Here is a 26929-nt window from a genome sequence, read left to right as displayed (position 1 = left end):
GTGGCTTCCGACCCACTTAGCGCCCTCTTAAGGCGCTAACGGGTGGCGCAGCCCACTGAATTTCTAGGCCTCTATCTTTCTTTGGTCCAAAGTGGATGATGACCTCATACTTTCCCACATTAAACTCCATCTGCCACAGTTTTGCTCACTCACCTAATCTGTCAATGTCCCTTTGCAACATTCTGCTCTCGTCTACATTATTTACTATGCCACCTATTCCTATTAGTGTAGACCCAACTGTGGTCTTACTATGGTTTTATATAGATTCACCATTACATCTTGACTTTTATATTCTACACCTCTTGCTTAAAACCCAGTCTTTCATTAGTTTTAACTATCTTATCCTCTTGTGGTGCTGCTTTTAATGTCTTGTGAACCTGCCCCAAATCCATCTTATCTTCCATATCACCCAGTCTTCCCCATTCAAAGTATAATTATCACTTTTATCACTTCTACTAAAATGTACCACCTCACATTTATTGTTGAATTCCATCTGCCACTTTTTTGCCAATTCCATCTGCCACTTTTTTGCCTATTCCACCAACTGATCAGTTTCCTTTGGTCCTCAGAATTATTTACTATGCCTCCTATTTTAGTATCATCTGCAAATTTGGACACCACTTCCTCTAGCTCTTTATCCAAATCATTGATGTACAGTGAACCGAGGCGGTTGCAGAACAGAACCCTGTGGGATACCATTACCCACACTGAGAAACTGCCCTTAACCCCTAATCTGTTAAGGTTCGAGTACAGGAACAAGGATGTCTTGCTACAGTTGTACAGGGCCTTGGTGCGACCGCACCTTGAGTATTGTGTGCAGTTTTGGTCACCTTACCTGAGGAAGGACATTCTTGCCATGGAGGGAGTGAGGACATTCTTGCCATGGAGGGAGTGCAGCGAAGATTCACCAGGCTGATACCTGGGATGGCAGGAATGACGTATGAGGAGAGATTGTGTCGATTGGGCTTATACTCACTGGAGTTTAGAAGATTGTGAGGGGATCTCATCGAAACCTATAAAATTCTGTCAGGCCTGGACAGACTAGATGCAGGAAGGATGTTCCTGATGGCCGGGGAGTCCAGAACCAGGGGTCATAGTCTAAGGATAAGGGGTAAGCCATTTAAGACTGAAATGAGGAGGAATTTCTTCACCCAGAGAGTGGTGAACCTGTGGAATTCTCTGCCACAGAGGGCGGTGGAGGCCAGTTCATTAAATATATTCAAGAAAGAGTTGGATATATTTCTTAAGGCTAAAGGGATCAAGGGATATGGGGAGAAGGCAGGGACAGGGTACTGAATTTGAATGATCAGCCATGATCTCATTGAATGGCGGAGCAGGCTCGAAGGGCCGAATGACCTACTCCTGCTCCTATCTTCTATGTTTCCTCCATTCTAACTATCTGTTGATCAATCACTCTTCACAACATAAAGTTGGTTAAATTTAACATATTGAATTATTAATTTTAAGGATGAAAAATACTTCCTAAAAACTGAATAGAAAGCATGTTTTCTTGTGTCCTTAAACTTTATCACTTCAAAACTTTTATCCTTACTGATGCATTAAATTGACATTTTTCTTTGTCTTGTAATACTTCTGTGAAATGCCTTGGGATGTTTTACTATGTTAAAGGCGCTATATAAATACAAGTTGGTGGCGATGGTTCCCAAGTTCTAATATTTTTCTTTTACTCAAGTAGCTTCACTTTAACTTGTCAATTTAAAATATAATCTAATTTATTACCTCTCAATGGTTCAATGGATAACTTCACCACAGTGTGTGGCATTGAGTCGTGTTGACCAGAAAGGCTTTAGGCTAAAACCCCGGTCTGAGGACTTTGAACACCTATCCGTGCTTTCTGTCCAGTTGATACATAAAGGATGGATATTTGGGAGTTGTTGATAGAGGACTGCTGTGTATGATATAAATAATATTATATCATAAATAATATGATATAATAAAAATGTGTAGGGCAGGGCTATGGGGAAAGACCAGGGGTGTGGGATTAATTGGATAGCTATTTAAAAGAGCCGGCACAGGCATGAGGGGCTGAATTGGCTCCTTCTGTGCTGTATGATTCTATGATACTTTATTTTAACATGCTTTCTTCCTTCAGAAGGGGAAAGAGTGAAGAGAGAAAAATCAGAGGGGAGTAGAATTAGTCAAACTACTGTATATAGTTGAAATATTAAAATGTATGTTAACTAGGTAAGATAAATGTGAGTTAAGAATAGATTATTCTTCATTTTGTGCATCTTTTTGCAGGCAAGCGAAAAGAGCGAGTTCTTACAGCAGCAAGAAAAGATGATGTAGGGTCTTACATTCCTGTGAAACCCATTATGGTGAAAAGTAAATCTTTTGACAGAGCCGCCTCCTCCTTTTCTAACCTAGAAGGAACAGACCTGATTTCAAGTAAGGGTTCATTCTGATGTGGGGAAAGTAAAGCTTTATGTTTTGTCTTGAGAATTGATATTCTGCCAACTTGTGAGAATATATAACAGTGCAAACTTGAAGAATCATGGATATTTTTCAGACAAACATTTGAACACCTGAGAAGCCATCTGGAGATATGCCACAGCATTATACTGTAGTTTTAAAAAGCACTAAAATACAAGTCGTTTGCATAGAGTCCTCTGGGTGTGTTTTGCCATCGCTTTTTTTTTTTTTTCTGTGAAAATATTACATTTTCCCATCATTTTCCACCCAATTCAGCACTGGTATTACATAGTATTTACAGCACAAACACTGGCTATTTGACCCAACAGGTCTATTCGGTGTTTATGCTCCCCACAAGCCTCCTCCCACCTTCATCTCGCCCTGTCAACATATCCTTCTATTACTTTCTCCCTCCATGTTTATCTAGCTTCCCCTTAAATAAATCTATGCTATTTGCCTCAACTACTCCCTGTGGTAGCAAGTTCTACATTATAACCACTCTCTGAGTAAAGACGTTTCTCTAGAATTCCTTATTTGATTTATTAGTGACTATCTTATATTTATGGCCGCTAGTTTTGGACTCCCCCACAAGTGGAAACATCTCTACATCTACCCTATCGAACCCTTTCATAATCTTAAAGACCTCTATCAGGTCACCGCTCAGCCTTCTCTTTCTACAGAAAAGAGGCCCAGCTTGTACAGTCTTTCTTGATAGTTATAACCTCTCAGTTCTAGTATCCTTCTTGTAAATCTTTTACGGAGACTGGAACTGAGCATATTACTCAGTGTGATCTAAATTTGAAAGTGCAGCTTCTTATTATCCTGTGTTCAATTGTGGCTCAGTGGACGTCTGGTTTTAATTATTTTCAAGTATGCTTGGCTTTTAAGTTTTGTACAACTTATTGCTGGGCTTTCCCAATCTCAGATGGTCATGAAAGGTGACCTGAAGACTTGGTAATTGATCCATTGACTATAATAGCCAAAAAACACTGGTTGAGGAATTATTGTGCACTAACTTGTGAGGAGTGTAAATAGATAGGCCTGCCTGCTGCTTGAGGACTGCAGAACAGACTAGCTTTGGAGGTGCATGAGCAGTAGAAAGTGAGCCAACTTCAACCTCCATAACATCACCCGCCTTGTCCCCTACGTTTCTTGGCTGGCCTCCCATCCTACACCTGCTAGAAACTTCTGTTCATCCAATATTCTGCTCTTGTATCTTATCCTGCACCAATTGCTGCTAACCCATCGGTCCTTACTGACCTATTTCTTTGTTTGGAGTGAGAGGACGGTAGAAGGAGTAGTATTATTTCTCTTCATTTCTGGCCAAGTTTTCAAACTGCATGTACAAGTGAGAAGACCCAGTTTCTTTCACCAGCCAAAGATTCATCAGTGATATTCCTTAGAGTTTATCAAAATAATCTAGTAGCTATTTTTATACATACAGTAGCATGGTGGTTACATTTTGTTTATCTCAAACAATACTTTGATGGCGTGTTATGTTGGCTGTTGTAATGTATTGAATGGCGTGAAGTTGTTGTATTTGTGCGGTAGATATGAACTAAACCTGACACAGAAAGTTAAGTCTTGTCCATTTCTGTCTAACTACCCTTTTAACGAAGTGATAAATGTTAATGCCATTCAACCTCTCTGGCACTGAAAATTAACTATTACAAGTGTGGAGTCTCATTCCTTCTGGTTTTAATTGTTGTTGGAGATTTCAAAAATGTTAAATTTAACATTTAAAATTTTTTTTTTCCTTGTCTTTTTTTTCTCTCATTCTTAACCCAGTCGTTCTTTTCCTCTCTTTATTTCTCTTTCTGTACCTAACATTGAAATCACCCACTCTAATTTGCCCAGTTTCCCTCGCTGCCACATTATAAGCTCACACTTTAGGCAACTTGCCACGCAAAAAATTAAAAAACCTAAATGTGCAAGGGCATGTCTAACTAACTGCAGATGCCATTAAATGCTTTGCCACAGCTAATTATGGGCATTATTTCCAGTATTTCTAATCCCTACATAAAAATCACAAAAGCAACCTCTAAAGATCATTCCACATTCTACTATCCCACTCCTCTTCACCCCCCTCCCATTTTCCAACAGTCTGTTCATATCATTTAGTTTAAATCAAAACGCAGTTACTCTACAAGCCATCATAACCATTCATACTGAACAGACTTCCCTTTTAAATTCTAATCTTGCATTCTGAATGTTTTGTCAGCATAAATTTATTTACTATACAGGAAACTTTCGATTAACCGGCACCTAAATAACCGGAAATGTCGGTTAACCGGCAAAATTCAGGAGTAGGTTCAGGTAACTTTTATTACTTGCCTTCCTCCATGTGTTGCTGTGCAAGGGTGTGGCTGCAGCTGTTGCTAAGCTACAGAGACGCTTGCAACTTGTGGCCATTGTTTTGAACTGGTTTGTTGCTTTATACGGAGCTCTGAGGTCCGTATCTTTTACTATAGCGTTCGGTTATCCGGAATTTTTGAAGAACCGGCACCACGTCGGTCCCGTCCGTGCCGGATAAAAAAAAGTTTCCTGTAACTTGATAATTAAATTTTTTTATTGACTTTGGGCATATCTATTTTTAAACATGCTGGCCTAGAAATTCGGGTGTTTAGTGCTGGCTGTTCAGGCCGGTTTTGTGGAAAAATGGCGTCTGCCTTGCTTTTCCCCACTTCAGGTGCGGTTCGCGCCGGACGCCATATTGGTGAGGCGTTATTTAGCTTCGTCTGAAGCAGGCGTTAGGTCATTAGCATATTCAAATCAGGGGCCTAACGCCTGCTTCCGCACCCTCTTGCAAATTTGGCTTGCGTCTGAGGCAGCCAGCGCCAGCGATGTTTACTCCCAGGAAAACAAACGTTAAACAGTGCTGAATGAGGGGAAAAAAAGATAAGTACTTACCATTATCATTTCTGACCTCCAGGCCCTCTCCGATCTCCCCCCGATCCTGGTCCCGACCTCCCTCCTGATCCTGGCATGACCTCTGAACCCCCCCCTTCCCCCAACCCCAATCCTGGCACCTGGCACCGAGCACCACCCTCCGTACTGATTCTGGCCCCAACCTTCCCCCTGCCTCCCCCGCCACTGCCCAACAACCCCCCCCCCCCCCCCTCCGATCCTGGCCACGACCAACTCTTTTCCCCTCCCCAAGTCCCTGATCCTGGCCCCGACCTCCCCCCTCCCCACCCTGATCCTGGCCATGACCTCCATTCCGATCCTGGGGCCGACCCCCCTTCCTCATCCTGGCCCCGAACTCCCCCTCCCCACCCTGATCCTGGCCATGACCTCCCCCTCCCCACCCTGATCCTGGCCATGACCTCCATTCCGATCCTGGCCCTGAGCTCCCCCTCCCCACCCTGATCCTGGCCACGACCTCCCTTCCCGATCCTGGCCCGACCTCCCCCTCCCCACCCTGATCTTGGCCCCGACCTCCCTTCCCGATCCTGGCCCCGACCTCCCCCTCCCCACCCTAATCCTGGCCACGACCTCCATTCCGATCCTGGGGCCGACCTTCCTTCCCGATCCTGGCCCCGACCTCCCCCTCCCCACCCTGATCCTGGCCACGACCTCCATTCCGATCCTGGGGCCGACCTCCCTTCCTCATCCTGGCCCCGAACTCCCCCTCCCCACCCTGATCCTGGCCATGACCTCCCCCTCCCCACCCTGATCCTGGCCATGACCTCCATTCCGATCCTGGCCCTGAGCTCCCCCTCCCCACCCTGATCCTGGCCACGACCTCCCTTCCCGATCCTGGCCCCGACCTCCCCCTCCCCACCCTGATCCTGGCCACGACCTCCATTCCGATCCTGGGGCCGACCTCCCTTCCCGATCCTGGCCCCGACCTCCCCCTCCCCACCCTGATCCTGGCCACGACCTCCATTCCAATCCTGGGGCCGACCTCCCTTCCTCATCCTGGCCCCGAACTCCCCCTCCCCACCCTGATCCTGGCCATGACCTCCCCCTCCCCACCCTGATCCTGGCCATGACCTCCATTCCGATCCTGGCCCTGAGCTCCCCCTCCCCACCCTGATCCTGGCCACGACCTCCATTCCGATCCTGGCCCTGAGCTCCCCCTCCCCACCCTGATCCTGGCCACGACCTCCCTTCCCGATCCTGGCCCCGACCTCCCCCTCCCCACCCTGATCCTGGCCACGACCTCCATTCCGATCCTGGGGCCGACCTCCCTTCCCGATCCTGGCCCCGACCTCCCCCTCCCCACCCTGATCCTGGCCACGACCTCCATTCCGATCCTGGTGCCAACCTCCCTTTCTGATCCTGGCCCCGACCTCCCTCTCCCCACCCTGATCCTGGCCACGACCTCCATTCCGATCCTGGCACCGACCTCCCTTCCCAATCCTGGCCCCGAGCTCCCCCTCCCAGTTGTGGCCACGTCCTCCCTCCCGATCCTGGCCCCAAGTCCCGACCTACCTCTGCATCCTTGCTGGGTGTCCAGTGTGTTCAGCGCTGGGCTGAACGCCACAATAATGATAATGAGCAGGCAGCACCAAGTTCTGGTGTTGCTTGCGCTCTTTTTGCAGGCGCCCATTAACATCAGCCCGCGGTGGCATGGCCGTTTCCGGGCCTAATCAAATTTCTTGGCCGCTGTTACAGCGTAGTTAGTAATTCGTAACAAATCCTATTCATTTTTTTAGTGCAAGAATATCGTCAAGAGAGGATACTTTCTGCTGCAAGAAGGAATATCTGCCCGGTGAAGGATCCAGAATTATCAGCTTCAAGTGTCTTTCAAGCAATGCAGAAAGAAAATGAAGATATGCTGAAAAACATAGAAAAACAGAGAACAATAACAAAAACACCCTTATGTTGGCAAATGGTATGCAATGACAAGAGAAAAATGAATTGTAAGAGGTTTTGAAGCACATGTGATTAACAAACATGGTCTGGACTTGTTTCTTGGCCGCTAGCAGAAATTCTTTAAAGCCTTTTCTGTTCGCCAGAGCTACCAAGGTTGTGCACATTACAATTTAAATTTAACGTGAAGAAGTTTATCACAATGGGGAGTGAAATTCTGCTGAACCAGATTAGCCATCCTTAAGAGGAAGGAAGCATTCCTAACACTGGAGCAATTGGTTGTGAGAGTCCTGGATTTCTTACTAATTGTATTTCAGAACAGGATTAGGGATGGCCTCTACCGATGTCCCATAGAGTGCTAAGGTCTATTTGCGTTTGAATGTCCGATATGCCACAGGATAATTTTTATGCTCTAAGTGCAGAGATTTACAGGAAATGGAAATATCATTGTTGCAATAGGATTTCCTATTCTGAGGCTTGGGTTAAGCAATTTTTAGGAAGGTGTACATTGCAATAGCCCTGAAAATGATCAGTTCAGTTTCCTGGAAAACCATTCTATTCTTAACTAATATCATTGCGTGCGTACATTTGGACAAAAATTATCAAAAGCAATTAGAATGAAAGTAAGATAGGAATGTAGGATTTTGTATGACTTGAACTACATTATTTGATTGAGAAGTTCTTTTGTATTAAAACTAATGTTTGTTATTCTGCTGTTTCACTATTTAGCTTTCACCTTCAGAACCGGCAATAAATGGCACGCTGCAGTGTTCATCTGTATCAGTAAAGCACAATATGATCAATAAAGCTATTGAACGGATCAGCCTTTTGGAACCAAGGTAATCTCATTGCTAAGTATCTATAATTTAGCTATAATGTCTATATATCGAATATCTATAATATATTAAAAATCTTGGGTCTGTCTGCATTTACTATTGGGTTAGAACATGGAGGTGCACCTCTTCCCCCTCCGGTTAGGTCCTGCTGCCTCCAGTTGTGCACCACCTTCTTCTGCGAGAGAGAGAGAAGAGTGTCAGTGAGTGTCATGCAATCCGTTTGGCTGATGTGACTGTCATGGTTGAATAGCTAGCAGTGTGGGCAAGCTGTGAAATGTGGGTGTGAGGATTGCCGCAGTGCTAAGTGTGTGAGGGTGAGGTGAAGCATATGAATGTGAGGTATGAGGTCTGATTGACAGAGATTGTTGGTAGGTGAGTGACTGGGGTGTGGTGATTGAGCAGTGACTGAGGCTACTGGTGCAGTTGTTAGGATATGGCATTTGAAAATGCATTGAACTTCTTCCGGCACTGCAACCAGGTCCTTTGGTCTATACTCCTGGCATTGACCCCCGCGGCTATCTGTTCCCACTGTCTTCTCATCATGTGTCTGGAGGGCCTCCTGGCCCCCTGAGGATACAGGACATCTCTCCTCCATTCCACCTCCTCCACCAAGACCTCCAGTGCAGCGTCTGAAAACCTGGGGCCTCTCCCATGGTCAGCCATTGATCTCTCTTTCCCAGGTCAGATTCAGTTGCAGAACGACTCCCAGCAACTGGTGCAGCCACAGTGCTCCTCCCCCTTAAGAGGTGCAGGCTAGCTTTAAGTAGTGCATGCTTGCTTTAAGAAGGGCAAGTTCCTACGATATTGGGCCCTTGATGCGTACAGCCAATGAACAGCGCGGGAAGCACTGGCTGCATGCAGAAATAATTATAAATAGCAATCAGCACGAAGTTGGCGTGATGCCTGAAATCCACTCAATGGGCATCGTGATCCCCATGCTGGTTTTTCCGGGGCTAACCAATTTATAGCCCAGAGTGTTTGCATACACAATCTTTGAAGGTGGCAGGACAAGTTGAGAAGGCTTTTTAAAAAAGCATACAGGATCCTTGGCTTTATAAATAGAGGTAAATAGAGTACCAAAGCAAGTACGTTATGCTAAATCTTTATAAATCACTAGTTAGGCCTCAGCTAGAGTATTGCATCTAATTCTGGGCACCATACTTTGGGAAGTATGTCATGGTCTTCGACAGGGTGCAGAGGGACTTACCAAAATGGTACAGGAAACTTTGGTTTATCCGGAGGTTAACTGTCCGGAATGCTCGAGCCACTGGCAAAAATCAGGAGCCGTTTCATTAGGTTTTTTTTCTTTTCGTTGCTTTTTTTTCACCAGTCAGGCTCTGCAAGGTCTTGCTGAAGCTGTTGCTAAGCTACAGAGACGCTTGCAAGGTACGGCCGACTGTTTAGAAGCTGGGTTTGTTGCCAGATACGGAGCTCAAAATCTCCGTATGTTTCAACATTAGCGCTGGTTTGTCCGGCAGTTTTGATGGGACGGCAACAGCTCGGTCCCGTCGGTGCCGGATAGCACAAAGTTTCCTGTACCAGGGATGAGGCACTTCACTTATATGTGAATAAATTGGAGAAGCTGGAATTGTTCTCTTCAGAGCAGAGAAGGTTAAGGAGAGATTTAATAGAGCTGTTCAAAATTATGCGGGGTGTTGATGGGGAGAAACTGTTCCCACTGGCAGGAGGGTTGGTAACCAGAGAACATAGATTTAAGGTAATTGGCAGAAAAGCCTGGAGGGGAGATGAGATTTTTTTTTTACGCAGCGAGTTATGATCTGGAATGCACTGCCTGAATTGGATATATACTTGAAAATCAGAAATTTCCAGGGCTTTGGGGAAAGAGTAAGGGAGTGGAACGAATTGGATAGCTCTTCAAAGAGTCAGCACAGACATGATGGACCGAAGGGCCTCCTTCTATGAACTCATTCTGTTATTTCTGAGCTGCCTCTTCCACTTGCATTCAGTTTCTGAATCTAGGTCATTTGTGTATGTGCACAGTTTTGATCTCATTATCTGAGGAAGGACATACTTGCCTTAGAGGTGCAACGAAGGTTCGCTAGATTGATTCGTGGGATGAGCGGATTGTCCTCTGAGGAGAGATTGAGTAGATTGGGCCTGTACTCGCTGGAGTTTAGCAGAATGAGGGGTGAGCTCATTGAAATATACAAGATACTGAGGGGGATTGACAGGGTAGATGCGGAGAGGTTGTTTCCCTGGTTGGAGAGTCTAGAACTAGGGGGTATAGTCTCAGGATCAGGGGTTGGCTATTTAAGACTGAGATAAGGAGGAATTTCTTCACTCGGAGGGTTGTGAATCTTTGGAATTCTCAACCCCAAAGGGCTGTGGATGCTGAGTCTTTGAGCATATTCAAGGCTGAGATAGATTTTTGGACTCTAGGAAAATCAAGGCATATGTGGATTGGGTGGGAAAGTGGAGTTGAGGCCAAAGATCAGCCATGATATTGAATAGCAGAGTAGGCTTGAAGGGCCACATGGCCTACTCCTGCTCCTAATTCTTTGTTCTTCTGTTTTTATTTAAATTAGAAACAAAAGTGGTCCCAACACCAAGTCCTGAAACACCCCATTTAGGACTCTAACCTCATTCTGCCCACTCTGACATAATTTCTCTAACTCATTGTTCCTACATTTCAACCAGATTTTTTTCCCTGTTCCCAGAATTTACCCTGAATGTCCCTAGCTTTGAGTTAAGTGACTAGCCTTTCATGTGAAACTTTGTCAAAAACTCATTGGAAGTTGATGTACATCATTTTTAGAGGGTTTACCACAAGTCACTTGGGTTGTCACTTCCTCAAAGAAGTCGGGGAGGTTGATGAGGCAGGATCTTTCCATTCTGAAGCCATGCTGGCTATTGTTAACTAGATTATTGTTGCACAGCTGATCTTCAAGTTTACATCTGATAATCAATTCCATTATTATACACGGAAAGGAGGACTAATGGGTCTGTTGGTGCCGGTGTCTGTTTTGTCACCCATTTTGAATATGGGCACATTAGCCTATCGCTAATCAGCTGGTATTCCCCCATGTCCAATGACTCCCTTATTATAATTTTCAGTGCTTCACAAATAATCTCTCTTCAGAATTCTAGGATAAAGAACATATATTTCTGGAGATTTGTTTCTTTGGAGCTCAATTAGTCTGTCTACGACTTCCATCTTATTTATAACAGTCATGGATTTTAGCGATATATTTGGAGAGGGCATGTTGCTCATGTCTTCCCTTGTGAATACTTGGAGGAAGTAATCATTCAGAATATGTACTATTTTGTACTTATCCTTAGTTTCAAGTCTATTTTGTGTCTTTTCACCTCTTCTCTGATTGCCCTCTTGCTGTTGTGGTACTGAAAATTTGCTTAGCTTCCGCTGCTGTGCTTTTTCCAGGCCCCTCTGTTCTTAAACAAGTTTCTGCAATGTCCTGTATTTATCCCAGCGAGCCCTTTCTCCCTACAGGATTTTACTCGTTAGTTCACTTTTTTAAGTTTTCTTCAAAGAATTTTGAAAAACGTTTTAGCAGAAACTGATAGACGCTCCATGCTAATCCAGAACCTGCAGAACCAGTCATTACTCAGTACATGTGCCAGGGCTTGCAAATGTGGTTGTCATAATGGGCCAGAATTTGCTGTCACAATAACAGCGATTTCATGGAACAGGATGTTACTAGCATGTAAAAAGTCTAGCTATTTGTGGTGAGGAAAATATCTGAGTTGCGAATCACCCCAAATTGCTGAATGATTGATTGATTTGCATCACTCCGTTGTTAGCCATGCAAAAATAGGATCTCGCCTCCTCATGAGTTTCAAGAAATTGCTGGAATTGTGCCATAAATTTGAATTAAGCTCGCCACAGCAAGTTAGGGCTGATATTTCACGATATAAGGACCATTTTAATGACGAGATTTATGTTCATGGAATGCCACTCAACCTCGAAGAGCCAGAAAGGGAACAATTGAAACTCTGGAGTTTCACTCCTGTAGGTAGTAAATTGTTCCTGGAGGTTTTTTAAATTTAAAAATGTTATCTTACTTTTCCCTTCTGTCTTTCTCTTAATCCAGTCTTTCTTTCGCTCTCTTTACTTCTCTTACTGTATCTATTTTGACTGCAATTCACCCTATTTTGTTACCCATCAACTATGCTTAAATTTCATTGGTTAAGGAGAAAGACACTTGGTCCCATCATTCGCCAAGGTCCCAGATGCCCCGTTGATCCTATTATCAATTTGCACTTCCAACAATTTGCGGTACAAAATTAATTGGAGCTGAAGGGTAAAGGGGGAAAATCATGGCGCTCACCTGGGTCAATGGGTTCAGTAATTTGTGTCTCTTGCCTGCTGATTCCTCTAGCATCCCATCTTGCATCATGTCAACCTTGAAATACTGGGGCAGATTTTGCAGTCGGCGGCGTACCTACGGGGTACCCTGCCGGCATCTGAATAGAATACAAACTTACCTGATGGGAACCCTCCTTTGTGAACGTGCTGTTTGATGCTACGTACTTGGGGGCAGCGTAATAGCCCACGGATCCCAGGGCGCAGCGTATGTGGAAGCGTACCTGGGATCACGTGGGCCTGGTGCTCCAATCAGCGGAAGTGCCGAGTTTCCTCTTAATGTTGACAGATAGGCCCACAGCGATTGACAGGTATGTGGGAACCATTGCATGAGGCTTATGGGAGAAAAGAGGGTGCAGACTGGCACCTGACACATTGAATGTTGCATTAAAAGCTTTAATGCCAGGAAATAAGATATAAATATATAGGTTTAAAATGTTCTTTATTTGGGATTTAGTATCGATTGACTACAGTCTGTCACAACCACATGAGATAGAGAACTAAACATTGGCACTCAGATTGCCACACACAAAAAAGCTGGCGAAATGACAGCACCAAGCTTCAACTTCAGGATTTCAATATTATAAAGATTAAGGCCTAGAAATTCAGTTGTTAGCGCCAGCCGCTAGTGCCTTAGGAGGAGGAGAAGTGGGGCGCTAAGCGGCTTGCGCCCGGGCGCGGCGCGATCTGCGCCTCTCGCGAACTTCACTCAAGATTTAGCGGCGGCGCTAAACTGCAGCACCCGCTCAGCTGCACGCGCAGATCCTGACGTCATTTCATGGTGCAACGCCCTTGGTGCGCCCCGAACCGGAACTTCAGTGGCGCTGCCCTTCTTTGCACCTGGCGCCCCCAGCGACTGGTAGAGGGGAACGGTTCCTAGTCGCTGCGGGGCGCGGGGGGCGCTATTTGAAGGGGACTCCTCCTGCATTATAAGTGGCAGCCATTTTGTGCCAATCCTTCTGTGTGAGACAAAGGCAGAGAGCTTTCTGCTTTGACTCAGCGCTCGCACAAGTACTTCTGGCTTCAGGCCAGAGCTTTGCACTTGGATTTCACTTTCAGTGCCATAGCCTTGAGTCGCCACATATAATGGGGGCTGCAATGGGTGGAAACGTTGGCTTTCTGCATTGCTTTCAAAGGGATCCGAGCCGCCGTGAGAGAGTGCCAGTCATGGCCAGACGGAGAAGGGCCAACAGGCGTCGGCACAGGAGGCCTTACCCACCCAGGGTATACCGCCAGCAGTTCTCCTATCTGAACATGTCTGAGGAGCAGTGTGTTCGGAGGCTGCGATTCAGAAGGGAGGCGGTCACTGAGATCTGCCGCCTGCTTCGCAGAGATCTGCAGCCACAGCTGAGGAGCAGGACGTTTCTGTCGGTGGCAGTGAAGGTGACAGTGGCTCTCAACTTCTACGCCACCGGCTCCTTCCAATCCACTACTGGGGACATTGCCAACATCTCCCAGTTCGCGGTACATTGCTGCACCCGCCAGGTGAACAGTGCCCTTTTCAGAAGGAGACGTCAGTACATCTCCTTCCCCATGACCCTGGACAAGCAGCAAGAGCGTGCAATGGGATTTGGAAGAATAGCGGGCTTCCCCATGGTCCAGGGCGTAGAACTGATGAACCAGCAATGGTCAGGCCTTGCTTCAGGGCTGCAGTGTGCAGGGCATGGCAGCCAAACAAGTCGACCCTCCCCCTTTAAGAGCTGACCGGCGCCAGCGTGTCTGCCTTCATTCAGAAACTCGCCGCACCTGCGCTGCGCCCGCCCTCGGTGGTTGCGCCCCGGATCGCCGGCTTAGCGCCTTATGATAGTCGTGCATCGCCTGCTTTAGCGCAGCAGCAACATCTTGGGGTGATGCAACTGAATATCGGCGAAGGTGGCGCTAAGTTGCACCGGGCGCTAAATTTAGCGAATGCCCGGCTGTAGCGCCCCAAACGTGGCTATACTGAATTTCTAGGCCTAAATGTGTAGACACTAAAACAAACTATCAAAAAAAGCTTTTCGCAATTCTATGATGCTCACAGCTAAATTATTCAAACGGAGCTCAGGTGCTTCCATCTGTTGTAATATTCCACTTTCACTTTTATGTGAGCTAAAACATGCTGAATGATGCTTAGGATCTTCTGAGGTATCCTCTTACGCTGATGCAAACAGGCCCTGTGTCTGTTTGCATCAACCACAAAATTTCCATGCGTAATTGCTGGGCAGTTGGTGGGCAATTAGCCCAACTCTGCACCAACAATGAGGATTTCCCCGTCGGTATGGATCATCTGTCAAGTCGTAACTTGACAGATCACAAGTTTGCGATTTAGCGCATGCGGAAATCCTGTACTTGCAGTCCATTTCAAAGGTGGCTTAACGGCACACTCTGAGAGTCCGCCGTCATACCCACCACAAATTCTGGCCCAGAGACTCATCCAAACCAGCCCCTATCATTAGTTTACCTCCATCTGACATGGGGCTCTGTACTTTGCACCCAGATGTCTTGTACCTATGTGAGGTCCTGTAAAAGTTGGAAGAACTCTTTTTCATGTGCCTTTTTCATATATTTCTGTTCTGCTGGAATCCTGTAAATACTTCACTTGCTGTCCACTTTCTGGTGACTTTGTGAACAATAATTTTTTTTGGAACGCTTATAAATAAACTTACCATAATGCGTAAATAATTGTCGTCTGAAAAGTTATTCCAAAAATATGTACATTTAATTACAAAAATTTTAAAGATTCAAAAATCTTGAATAAAAACTGCGCTAAAAGAATTCAAAATATTACAACAGCCTAAGAGCTCCATCGCTCAAGAAATTGCACCAGGTATTAATTTAAATATTCTTGCAGGTGTTCTGTGGTATTAATAAGGCTGTAGCATGAAATATGCACTAGCACAAGAAATGCAGCTGGCTGGAAAAACTTTTTGATCCCCACAACTGGTGCAGCTGATCAAAAAATCTACCACATAAACTCTAAATATCAAGGGGGAAAAATGTGGTTGCTTTGCGCCTCCCATTAGCGCCCTCTTTGCAACTAGCGCCCAGGTGCAGCGCCGCCAACGCCTCCCGCGAAATTCAGCAGGAGGTTAGCGGCGGCGGTAACCATTAGCACCCCGCGGCGCTGCGCCGTTGGCGATCACGTCCTCGCCGTGCACAGCACTCCGCTCGAGCCCCGGCCGCGATCTTTGGTAGCGCCCCCTGACCTACCGCCGGACGCTATGTCCGACGGGGGCCGGGGCAGCACTAATTAAAGGCGAGGTGCCGGGCGGCCATTTTTGTTGCTGGCCAGCACCTGCCCCCGTTGCTGTCCCCGGCCTCCTCTGCAGCTCTCCCGCGGAGTGCTGGCTACGCACCTTGAGCCCGGCACTTCTCGAGTGCCGAGCTCTTTTGCTGGCATTCCGATCCCTGGTGGCCCAGCTGAGCTTCGGGTCGCGCTGTGCACGGCCCCTCCCCTTTAAGTACCGCGGCACGTAGCTTCCAGTAGCGCCCCGCTTCCCTCTTGGGGCGCTACCATTCAATTTTGGCCACGGGGGCGCTAATTTTTTCGGGGTGCTACTTTTAGCGCCCTGGCGAAGTTAGCGCCCCAAAAGGAGCATAACTTAATTTTTCCCCCCAAGTTTTAAGAAAAAAAATACACTCTGACTTAATTTGCTCTGATCAGTGTTACTCTGGCAGGTTCCTAAATCTACTAATAAATTTGAGTCTATTATTAATACTTTGTAGCAGTAATATTTATTAAGATGATTTAAATGGCATCAGTAGTAGCTCGAATTTGTTCACTGCTACTGTGGAATGGTTCGGGACAATGCAAAAGCATTTTAAAGTGTCATTAGTAGGTAGAAATCGGTGGCTGGGGGGAAAGCTGCTTGTTAAGCACTTGTTGCCACTATAATAATGCCATATATTTTGAGAATTACAAATAAATGAAACCTTTTTTAGGCCACAGAGGATACCCTTCAAAGCAGGTTGCACATCTAACTTTGCTCCTTTTCATACGATTTCGTAAAAAAGCTGTATAAGTTTGACAGGAGGTGAAATGTAAAACTATCTATGTATTGGAATGTAGCGCTTTTGGAGCGTGTTACTATGTACGAATTTTAACTTTTAAGTCTTTTTATAAAAAAAAAAAAAAAAAACATTTTTTAAGTTGCATGCAAACCGTGCAAAGCCTGCATGGGATAGAAGCAAGATGCCAGGCTGGAGGCCATGTTTTTTTAAGTATAAACATGATCAATTGTTTCATTGGAAATACATATTATTTCCAAATTATCTTGGAGCATATTGTTTACCTGGTAATCCACTGGTTGTAAAGCACTTTTTGGGTTATCCTGAGGATGTAAAAGCATTATATGAATGCTGTTTATATATATATTTTTTGTTCCTTGTCTGCTCTTTCAAAAAAACCTTTGTAAATAAAATTGCTTGAAGTTGTCCTTGTAAGTAAACCTCAGCCAGTCAAGAATTCCCTTCTATAAGTTATAATTGTTCAGAATTTGCCTATGTTTGTAAAACCCCAAAACAGAAGCATAACTATTATGCACATTTCATTTTGACTGTTCCTCATATTAGAATTCTGATATTTTTAGATTAACTTTTTCATATTAATGTAACAGGTAATGAGATGTATATTATAAATGAGATAGTAGAACTATAAAATGTTGCTCTAATGCGTGTTGGTAGTTTGGGGCAATAGAGTTTTAAAGTTTTTGAGGTTTTGAGCATGAGGTTTTATTCATGTATTAACCTTTTCTAGTTGAGAACATTTGAAGTTGTGTTGTTTAGCTGTTCTGCTATTTGTTTCATTCAGACGTTGAACAACCCATGTAAGTCTTATAAACATAGTACCTTTCAAGAGCCCGATTAATTGTTTGACCAGTAAGAATTTTTTATTTATTTTTGACTTTAAGTTGAGTCATGTCTTCCAGAAAAAAATATATTGGTACAGTAGATGGCTGCATTTAAAGTATTTATTTGTGGATATTTTACACAAGGTGTCGAATAAAAGTGAACATAGTAATAGACCATGTTATATCTTGTAGAAATGGTCAGTCTGCCAAGAGTAGCTGTAAGCTAACCAGAAACTACACACACCAAGAGCTGGATTTTGTCAATGGGGACGTGATGGAGACGGGACTCCCACTTTTTGGGTTGTAGTCCCGCCTCCATCATTTGTGGCCAACTCACGCAATTTTCCCTTGATTGACCTTGTTGAGCCTGCCCAGCGAGCTCAGCAGGCCAATTAAGGGACACCCGGTTACAGGTGACGTCGGGGATTGACATTTCATCTGTCAAGAGCTTTTGACAGATGAAATATCAGCGTTTGACAGCTCTGCGAAGCTAAACACTGACAATCTGATTTCTAACTTGCGTCTTTCTCCACAAACTCAGTTAGAAATCTCTCCAGAACAGAAAGCAGAATGCTGCAACTTTTGACAGCTCACGGCCATTCTGCTTTCTGTGCCGGTGAGATGAGGGACTCCCGAGACCTGAAGGAAGGAAGCCTGCATTAGTAAGTAAAGGTAAGTAAAACTTATTTAAACACTTTATATACACACACCAAACACACGTACCTCTGCACTCATGCACCCATCACTCACCTGAACACCAGACATCTCGAACCCTCCAAGCCCTTCAGCCCGACGGTCTGCCTCGCTAACTTGTCGTGGTTTGGAGCTGTCGGGCAGCCCACACTTCAGGGCTAAAAATAGAGATTAGGCCAAAAACTGCCTGTTAACTACCTGTTAACAGGCAGTTAATTGGCACTAATCCCCTTCCCGCCTCGGGGAGGTGGCTCCCAGCATAGGTCGGGTACCCGCCTCCTTGGAAACGGGCATGGAGGCGGGTTGGGGGCGGGAAGGGTTTGTGCCCCCCGATTCTGCAATTTTCCCCCCACTCCCGCCTCCAAACCCACCTCCACGGGGCTTGGAAATTCGAGCCCCATCACTTTATTTCATAGAGAAGTGACAGTATAATGAGACAATTTGTTTTTTTATAATATTTCTGTTTAACTACAATTTCTAATACTGTACTTGCATCTCTCTGTGCATCAAATCTTTTAATACTCAGGTAATTACTATTGAGCTTTGTTTCAGTCTTATAATTGTGTTTTTACCGCCTGTGTATTTTATAGTCAACAAAAGAAGCTTCTCAAAGTATTGGAGAAAATTGACGATCCTTTCAATGACGGATCAAGTAGCAGTTTTTTAAAGGCAAGAAATGAATTAACTACTGAGGTGAATGACCTTAAAATCTTTCCTATTGAAATGCACCATTATGTTACTATGCAACCATAATCATTGCGTTTTCTTAAAAGTAAAAATTTGAAGTCCTGCCAAAAACATATCCACATAAAGCTTGTGTAACTTCAATGCATTGGGTACACCTGCTTACTCAACTGAGGAGGTCTGTATTTGATCCCTGTTGCATCAGTAGAAGTAGATCTTCTAATTAGCCCTGCAATAATTTATTTTCTGCAATTAGGACATGTGTTAATTACTCTGGAATGCATTGTTTAGCACTATTAACATACACATTATAATGCAATGAATTCTGTGTCATACAATCTTGAACTTAAACTGCTGCACCTGGATATCAATGAAAGATATTTTAGTGAGGAATTTGTAGTGCAGATCAGCTGAACTCAAAACTGTGGGATGTAAATTTTCAACTTTACAGTTCTAAATGATTACATTTACGGGACGTACTGTTTCAGATGTTATACTATTTCTTTTGACTTGCCAAAGCATGCCTCATACGTGTAGGGAAACATATGTTTGCCCGCAGTTTTTTATATTCAACATGACCAATGATAATCCATACTTTGATGAATTGCACCCTCCACCTACTGTTGGAATGATTGTGTACCAGGCCAGGTTTACTGCAAAAAATCACAAAAGGACCACCACCCTTTAAGACATTTTGTGGCATCACAACACCCAAGTATCCTTATTTGACCCATTCCATGCAATATGCTTTGTGTCATCTTGAACCATGAGTTTGTTTTTCTCAGCACAGGTAACGGTTTCCCATTGTTTGTGAGCACTCCACCTTTTACAAAATGTAAAAGTTGGCTGTGGTACTGGCGGTTCAATGTTGAAAATTTCTTCGAGTTTTTTGAAATGATTTTTCTTGTTCGAAGGAAGGTGCAATTATTCTGCATCACTGATCTACAACTACCATACATATCAGATTCAATCACTGTAAAGTGGTTTCAGACCTTTACAATGTTTTGCCTCAACAGGGATAGAAAACAGAGTTGTGGTGAATGGCTGTTTTTCAGACTGGAAGGAGCTATACAGTGGTGTTCCCCAGGGTTCAGTACTAGGACCACTGCTGTTTTTGATTAATGACTTGGACTTGGGGGTACAGGGCACAATTTTGAAATTTGCAGATGGCATGAAACTTGGAGGTGTAGTAAACAGTGAGGAAGATAGTAATAGACTTCAAGAGAACATAGACAGGCTGGTGGGATGGGCGTACACGTGCTGGATGAAATTCAACGCAGAAAAGTGTGATAAATTTTGATAGGAAGAATGAGGAGAGACCATACACACTAAATGGTACAATTTTAAAGGCGGTGCAAGAACAGAGACACCTGGGGCTGGATTTTACCAGCCCTGAGGAGGAGGGACTGCGAGGAAAATCCCTAAAAATGGGAGCGGGTCCCAAATCTGCTCCCAACCCGCCTCCAACCAATCTTACTGGGAGTCGGGTCCCCGATTTGCGCAGGGTCCCAACTCCTAGAGGTAGGAAGAGGATTACAGCCACTTAACTGCCAGTTAACAGGCAGTTAAGAGTTTTTTTCCCATTTTGAGCCTTCTGCTGCGGGCCTCCCGACGTTGGGGAACCCTGCCAGGGTAAGTGAGGCGTTAGGTGGGGTGTACTGTAATTTTTATGTATATAGGACAGCTGCAGAAGTGGTTTAAAGGATTCAATGGGACACTGGTGAGTATCAGAGGTAAGGAAAAGTTATGAAAGTAATTTTTATTGTGTTTAGATGTCTCTGCAGGTGACAAGCTGTGAAGTGTTTGTGTAGGCTCATCTCATCGGGAGAAGTGACAGAAGGCTTCTGCAATCTCAGCTGCAGCTGCCATCTGTTTTATCCTAAGGAGAGAGTAATTCGAGAGCCTGGGTGCAAGAGCTCACCTTTGGACAGTGATTGTCAGTGTTTGACAGCACCTCAATGCTGTCAAACACTGTCAAATCATCTGTCAAACAAGTGTGGTGCATATGCCTTTTAAGAAAACCGGCAGATGAAGCGTCATCAACTGACGTCATCTGACAGTGGCTTTCCCTTAATTGGCCGGCAAGCCCGCAGTGTGGGCTTAACAAGGCCAATCAGGGGAAAATAGCGTCAGATCGTCAGACGTCGCTGGGGGCAGAACTGGAACCCGAAAACCAGCAGTCCCGCCTCGAACTCGGCCTTTCAGGTAAGATTCCGCCCCTGGAGTTTGTGCACAAACTTTTGACGGTGGCACAACAGGTTAATAAAGCATATGGGATCCTGGACTTTATAAATAGAGGCATAGGGCTGGATTTTCCAAGCCCCGAGGAGGCGGGCATGGAGGCGGGACAGCCGGAAAACTGAGAAAGTGGGGGCGGATGGCACACCCGCCCCCATCCGCCTCCGTGCCCTTTTGCCAGGAGGCGGGAAAATGTGCAGCTTCGGGTCTCGTCTTCTGGAGGCGGGAAAGGCATTTAATCCCAACGGCCTGTTAACAGGTAGTTAACAGACAGAAAAAAGGATTAGTGCCATTTTACCTTCACAGGTGAAGGTTTCCCGACCTCGGAGAACCCCGTCGGGTTGGAGGAGATGTGGAGGAGGTCTGTGGTGGTCGGAGGCATCTGGAAGTAAGTTGTAGAGGTGAGTGATGGGTGTAAGTGTGGAGTGGCAAGTATGCAAGGTGAGTGATAAGTTTAAAAAAGTGTGCAGTTACCTTGTTTTCTTTCTACAGCCTTTAGCCGCGCTGGATGGGGAGAGCCGACATCCTGCTTGTCAATTTCACATAATGGCTGATGGAACCTCTGTTCCAATAGTCATGTGAAATTTGCAAATTTTGAAAGGTTTGATGAGTCCTCACCACAAAGGCTCATCAAAGTAAAGAGAATGGCAGTGTTTGACAGCTTCACAGAGCTATCAAATGCTGTCATTTCTTCTTTCAAGAAGTCTTGATAGATAGCACGTCTGACGTTGACGTGATCTGTCAGTGACTTCTTCCCTAATTGGCCTGCTGAGCCCGCAGGGCGGGCTTAACAAGCTCCATCAGTTGGCCTGCTGAGCCCGCAGGGCGGGCTTAACAAGCTCAATCAGGGGAAAATCCCTCTGATTGGTCAGGCGAGGATGGAGACGGGACATTGACATGACAAGCAGCAGTCCCACCTCCAACCCGCCTCCATTCACAAAATCCAGCCCATAGGGTGCAATCTTGCCAGCCCTGGGGAGGCAGGTATGGAGGCGGGACTGCTGGGAAAATGGCAGAATTTGGGGGCGGGTGCCCAACCTGCCTCCGTGCCATCTTGCCAGGAGGCGGGTAGCCGTCCCATGCCGGGTCCCGTCTCCTTGGAGGCGGGAAGGGATTACAGCCACTTAACTACTTGTTAACAGGCAGATAAGAGGATTATCCCCATTTTGCCCACACAAGTGCAGGCTTCCGGAAGGCTGTGAACCCCGCCAGGGTCACCGAGGTGAGTAGTGGGTCTGCGGGGGTCGGAGGGGTCCAAAAATGTGCTGTGGAGGTAAGTGATGGGCGCAAGTGTGGAGAAGTGAGTATGTGAGGAAAGTGGAAAGTGTTAGAAAAAGTGTACTTACCTTTGTTTCTTCCTGCAGGCTTCAATCGGTGGGTATGCGGAGAGTCTCGCGCCTCCGCAACAAAGATGACAAATGGTCGTTGCATTCTCCAATGTAACAACCATCTCATTTCTGCAAGAGAAAGAGGCTTGATGAGGTCTTGAATTCAAGAACTCATCAAACTACAGAGAATGTCACTGACAGCTTCACAGAGCTGTCAAATGATGACAATTCATCTGTCAAATATTTTTGACAGATGAAACGTCGTACGTTGACGTTCTCTGCAACCGGCTTTCCCTTAATTGGCCTGCTAAGCCTGCTGGGCGGGCTTAACAAGGTCAATCAAGGGAAAATAGCGTGGGTTGGCCACAAATCGATGGCGGCGGGACATCGACCCGCCAAGCAGCAGTCCTGCCTCCAACGCGCCCCCATTGGCAAAATCACCCCCAGTGAGTACAAAAGCCAAGAAGTTATGCTAAACCTATATAAAAACAAAAGTTCAGCCTCAGCTGGAGTATTCTGTCCAATTCTGGGCACTGCATTTTAGGACGTGAAGGCTTTGGAGAGGGTACAGAAGAGATTTACTAGAATGGTTCCAGGAATGAGGGATTACAGTTACGTGGATAGACTGGAGAAGCTGGGATTGTTCTCCTTAGAGCACCGAAGGCTAAGAGGAGATCTGATGGAGGTGTTTAAAATCATGAAGGGTTTAGATAGAGTAAATAATGAGAAACTGTTTCCAATGGCTGAAGCATCAGTAATGAGAGGGCACAGATTTAAAATTATGATGGGCCTAGATAGAGTGGATAGGAAGGACCTATTTCCCTTAGCAGAGGGGTCGATAGGGCATAGATTTAAAGTTATTAGTAGGAGGTTAGCAGGGGATTTGAGGAGAAATCTCTTCACTGAGAGGGTGGTGGGGGTCTGGAACTCACTGCCAGAAAGGGTAGTAGAGGCAGAAACCCTCATCACATTTAAAAAGTACTTGGATATGCACTTGAAGTGCCGTAACCTACAAGGATACTGACAAGATGGGCCAAATGGCCTCCTTCTGTGCTGTAACTTTCTATGATTCCATGATTTAAAGTGATTGGCAAAAGAGCCATAGGCGACATGAGGAAAATTATTTTACGCAACGAGTGTTTAGGATTTGGAATGCACTGCCTTAATAGGGTAGTGGATACAGATTCAAAAGTAGCCTTCAAAAGGGAATTGGATAAATACTTGAAGAGAAAAAAATTGCAGGGATATGGGGAAAGAGCGGGAGAGTGGGACTAACTGGATTGCTCTTCGAAAGAGCCGGCGCAGACTCTTTCTGTGCTGTACTATTCTATGACTCTGAGCTTGGTCTCGGGAGTTTGCCATCAAAGAACATCTTTAGCATCTCTGATGATGCGAACAGCTTCTCAACTGTACTAAGTGAGACTGGCCAGATTGTAGGACATCCTGCAAGAGGAAATTACTGGCCCACAGCATCAGACTTTGACAGATTATGTTGTAGCTTCTAACCTTGCTGCTAAAGCTGCAGATGACCCTACTCAAGTGGCATTATCCAACAGTTGTGGTGCTGGATAATGCCAATTCATTAAGAGATCATTCTCTGGTGTCATTCATGAGAGCAGTCTGGAAGCTAAATCCAGATAGGCCACATCTCGCCCCAAGCTAGTCTTGTTTTGCACAAATTACCATCCCCTCCTTCCAAACCTATTTTTATAACTGACAAAAGTCTCTGGCAATATTAAACTCTGGCAGTTAGCAACTTTAAGTTGTATTCTGTAGTTCATCAAAGTGAAAAGAATGGCACTAGTGTAGTTCACCAAACTGGCACACCGTGACACTGGTGCATTCTGGAATTTGCAATCCACTATCTCGTTAGCCCTTTTCATTCGGGTAAGTCCCAGGTTACATTATGGAAGCTCTGGGAATAAGTCTTGGGCCTCAGAATGGGACAGGACTATGCAAGAAAAAAATTTGGAAGCATTTTTAATGCACATTGGCTGACTTTATTGATAAGTTTGGTGCTTTTACATAATTATTTAGTTATTTAATTTTAAATGTAATTTTTAGCTGCAAAGGGATGTGAGTGGGGGAAAAAAGGTGGCAGATGGAGTATAATGTGGGGAAATGTGAGGTTATTCACTTTGGTAGGAAGAATAGAAAAACAAAATATTTTTTAAATGGTGAGAAACTATTAAATGTTGTTGTTCAGAGAGATTTAGGTGTCTTTGTACAGGAAACACAGTTAGCATATAGGTACAGCAAGCAATTAGGAAGGCAAATGGCATGTTGGCCTTTATTGCAAGGTGGCTGGAGTACAAGAGTAAGGAAGTCTTGCTACAATTTTACAGGGCTTTGGTGAGACCACACCTGGAGTACTGTGCACAGTTTTGGTCGTCTTATCTGAGGAAGGATATACTTGCCTTGGAAGCGGTACAATGAAGGTTCACTAGATTGATTCCTGGGATTAGAGGGTTGTCCTTTGAGTAAAGATCAAGTAGATTGGGCCTATACTCGCTGGAGTTTAGAAGAATGAGAGGTGATCTCATTGAAACATAAGAATCTGAGGGGGATTGACAGGGTAGACGCTGAGAGGTTGTTTCCCCTGGCTGAAGAGTCTAGAACTCAGGGCATAGCCTCAGGATAAGGGGTCGGCCATTTAAGATTGAGAGGAGGAGGAATTTCTTCACTCAGAAGGTTGTGAATCTTTGGAATTCTCAACCCCAAAGGGTTGTGGAGGCTGAATCGTTCAGTATGTTCAAGACTGAGATAGATAGATTTTTGGAATCAAGGGATATGGAGATCGGGCAGGAAAGTGGAGTTGAGGTCGAACATCAGCCATGATCTTATTGAATGGTGGAGCAGGCTCGAGGGGCCGTATGTCCTACTCCTGCTCGTAATTCTTATGTTCTTTGTGGGGAACCAAGATACCCACTCAAAGCACTTGGAAAAATTTGTTCCGGTATTTGGTTGGTTTTGTGGTAATTGCTGATCTGTAGCTTTGGGGAAAAATAGATTGAATGATTTGATTGGTTTCATGATTGTCGATTGGAAGTTTTTCTTGCCTGTCTAATGAGTGAAAGTGGATTTTGATTGGCTCACCTTTAATCAATGAGTTATTTGATAAAATGTGATTTGAAGCAATCACGATTTTTGTTACCCTGGGGACATTTTTGAGGTGTGACGCCTTTGACATGATTCCCTATGTCATGTGCTAGATACAGAGCTTTGAATTTAAATATAGATACTGTCCTTTTTCCAGGGAATGTCTTTAACTAAAACAAACTGTCACTCCAGGGTGGTATAGGCCCTTATATATTGCCTGAGAGTGGTAAATATGACATGGAGATGCTTCTAACTAAATTATGTTATGAAGCACCTTAAAGGGAAGTATTTCCTTTGTGATATCCTCTTCCTTCCCCCCCCCCCCCTTAAATTAACGTAGCCCAGTGCCAGACCACTGTGGTGATGTATAGAGGATGTTCGTTGGAAAAATGCAAACAAAACAAGATGGGAAATCCTTTTAATGCCACCACCTTTGTAGCAGTTAATGTTTTAAACTGAAATATTAAACAACAGCAAACTGAATCAAGGCTTACTTACTGTATTTTGTAAAGAATAATATATTTGCAAATAAAAAAAGAACCTGCATTTATATAGCATCCTTCACGTCCTTAGGACGTGCAAAGCACTTCACAGCCAATGAATTACTTTTTGAAGTGTAGTCACTATTGTTTTGCAGGCAAGCATAGCAGTCAATTTGCATACAGCAAGGTTCCACAAACAGCAATGAGACCATAGAATTATAGAATAGTACAGCACAGAAGGAGGCCATTTGGCCCATCAAGTCTCTGCCGGCTCTTTCAAAGAACAATCCAATTAGTCCCACTCCCTTGCTCTTTCCCCATATCCCTGCAATTTTTTTCTCCTTCAAGCATTTATCCAATTCCCTTTTGAAGGCTACTATTGAATTTGTATCCACCACTTTATCAGGCAGATAATCCTAACCACTCGTTGCGTAAACAAGTTTTTCCTCATGTCGCCTCTGGCTCTTTTGCCAATCACCTTAAATCTGGGCCCTCTGGTTATCGACCCTTCAGCCATTGGAAACAGTTTCTCTTTATTTACTCTATCTAAACCCTTAATGATTTTTAACACCTCCATCAAATCTCCTCTTAGACATCTCTGCTTCAAGGAGAACAATCTCACCTTCTCTAGTCTATCCACGTAACTGTAATCCCTCATCCCTGAAACCCTCTCCAAAGCCTTCATGTCCTTCCTAAAGTGTGATGCACAAAATTGGACATAATACTCCAGCTGGGGCTGAACTAGTGTTTTATATAGATTTAGCATAACTTCCTGGCTTTTGTAGTCTATGCCTCTATTTATAAAGCCCAGGATCCCATATGCTTTATTGATTGCTTTGTTAACCCATCCTGCCACCTTCAAAGATTTCTGCACAAACACCCCCAGGCGTCTCTGTTCTTGTACCCCATTTAAAATTGTACCATTTAGTGTGTATGGTCTCTCCTCATGACCAATGACCAATTAATCTGTTTTTGGTGGTGTTGGTTGAGAGATCAATGATGTACCAGGTGAACACCCCTGCTCTTTTTCAGATAATGCCAAGGGATCTTTGATGTCCACCTGAAAGGGCAGATGGGGCCTAGGTTTAACCCATCATCTGAATGATGACGCCTCCAATAATGCCGTACTCTCTCAGTACTGCACTGA

General features: G+C 44.8%; 1 protein-coding gene across 2 annotated transcripts in view; it reads left to right on the top strand.

The window, feature by feature from the left end:
• katnip (katanin interacting protein) overlaps positions 1–26929 on the top strand; it is a 144009-nt gene that overhangs the window by 37123 nt on the left and 79957 nt on the right. For both annotated transcript variants that reach the window (XM_086000481.1, XM_086000480.1), the window contains exons 9-12: positions 2263–2409; positions 7095–7273; positions 7981–8090; positions 18542–18644. In XM_086000481.1, the coding sequence (XP_085856607.1) occupies positions 2263–2409; positions 7095–7273; positions 7981–8090; positions 18542–18644 (539 nt within the window). The remainder of the gene's footprint in view (positions 1–2262; positions 2410–7094; positions 7274–7980; positions 8091–18541; positions 18645–26929) is intronic.

Source organism: Somniosus microcephalus, chromosome 11, assembly GCF_052327205.1.
Source record: "Somniosus microcephalus isolate GS21.2 chromosome 11, FLI_Smic_1.0, whole genome shotgun sequence".
NCBI lineage: Eukaryota > Metazoa > Chordata > Chondrichthyes > Squaliformes > Somniosidae > Somniosus > Somniosus microcephalus.
The sequence above is the reverse complement of the archived record's forward strand: the minus strand, read 5'-3'. Positions and strand labels throughout refer to the sequence as shown.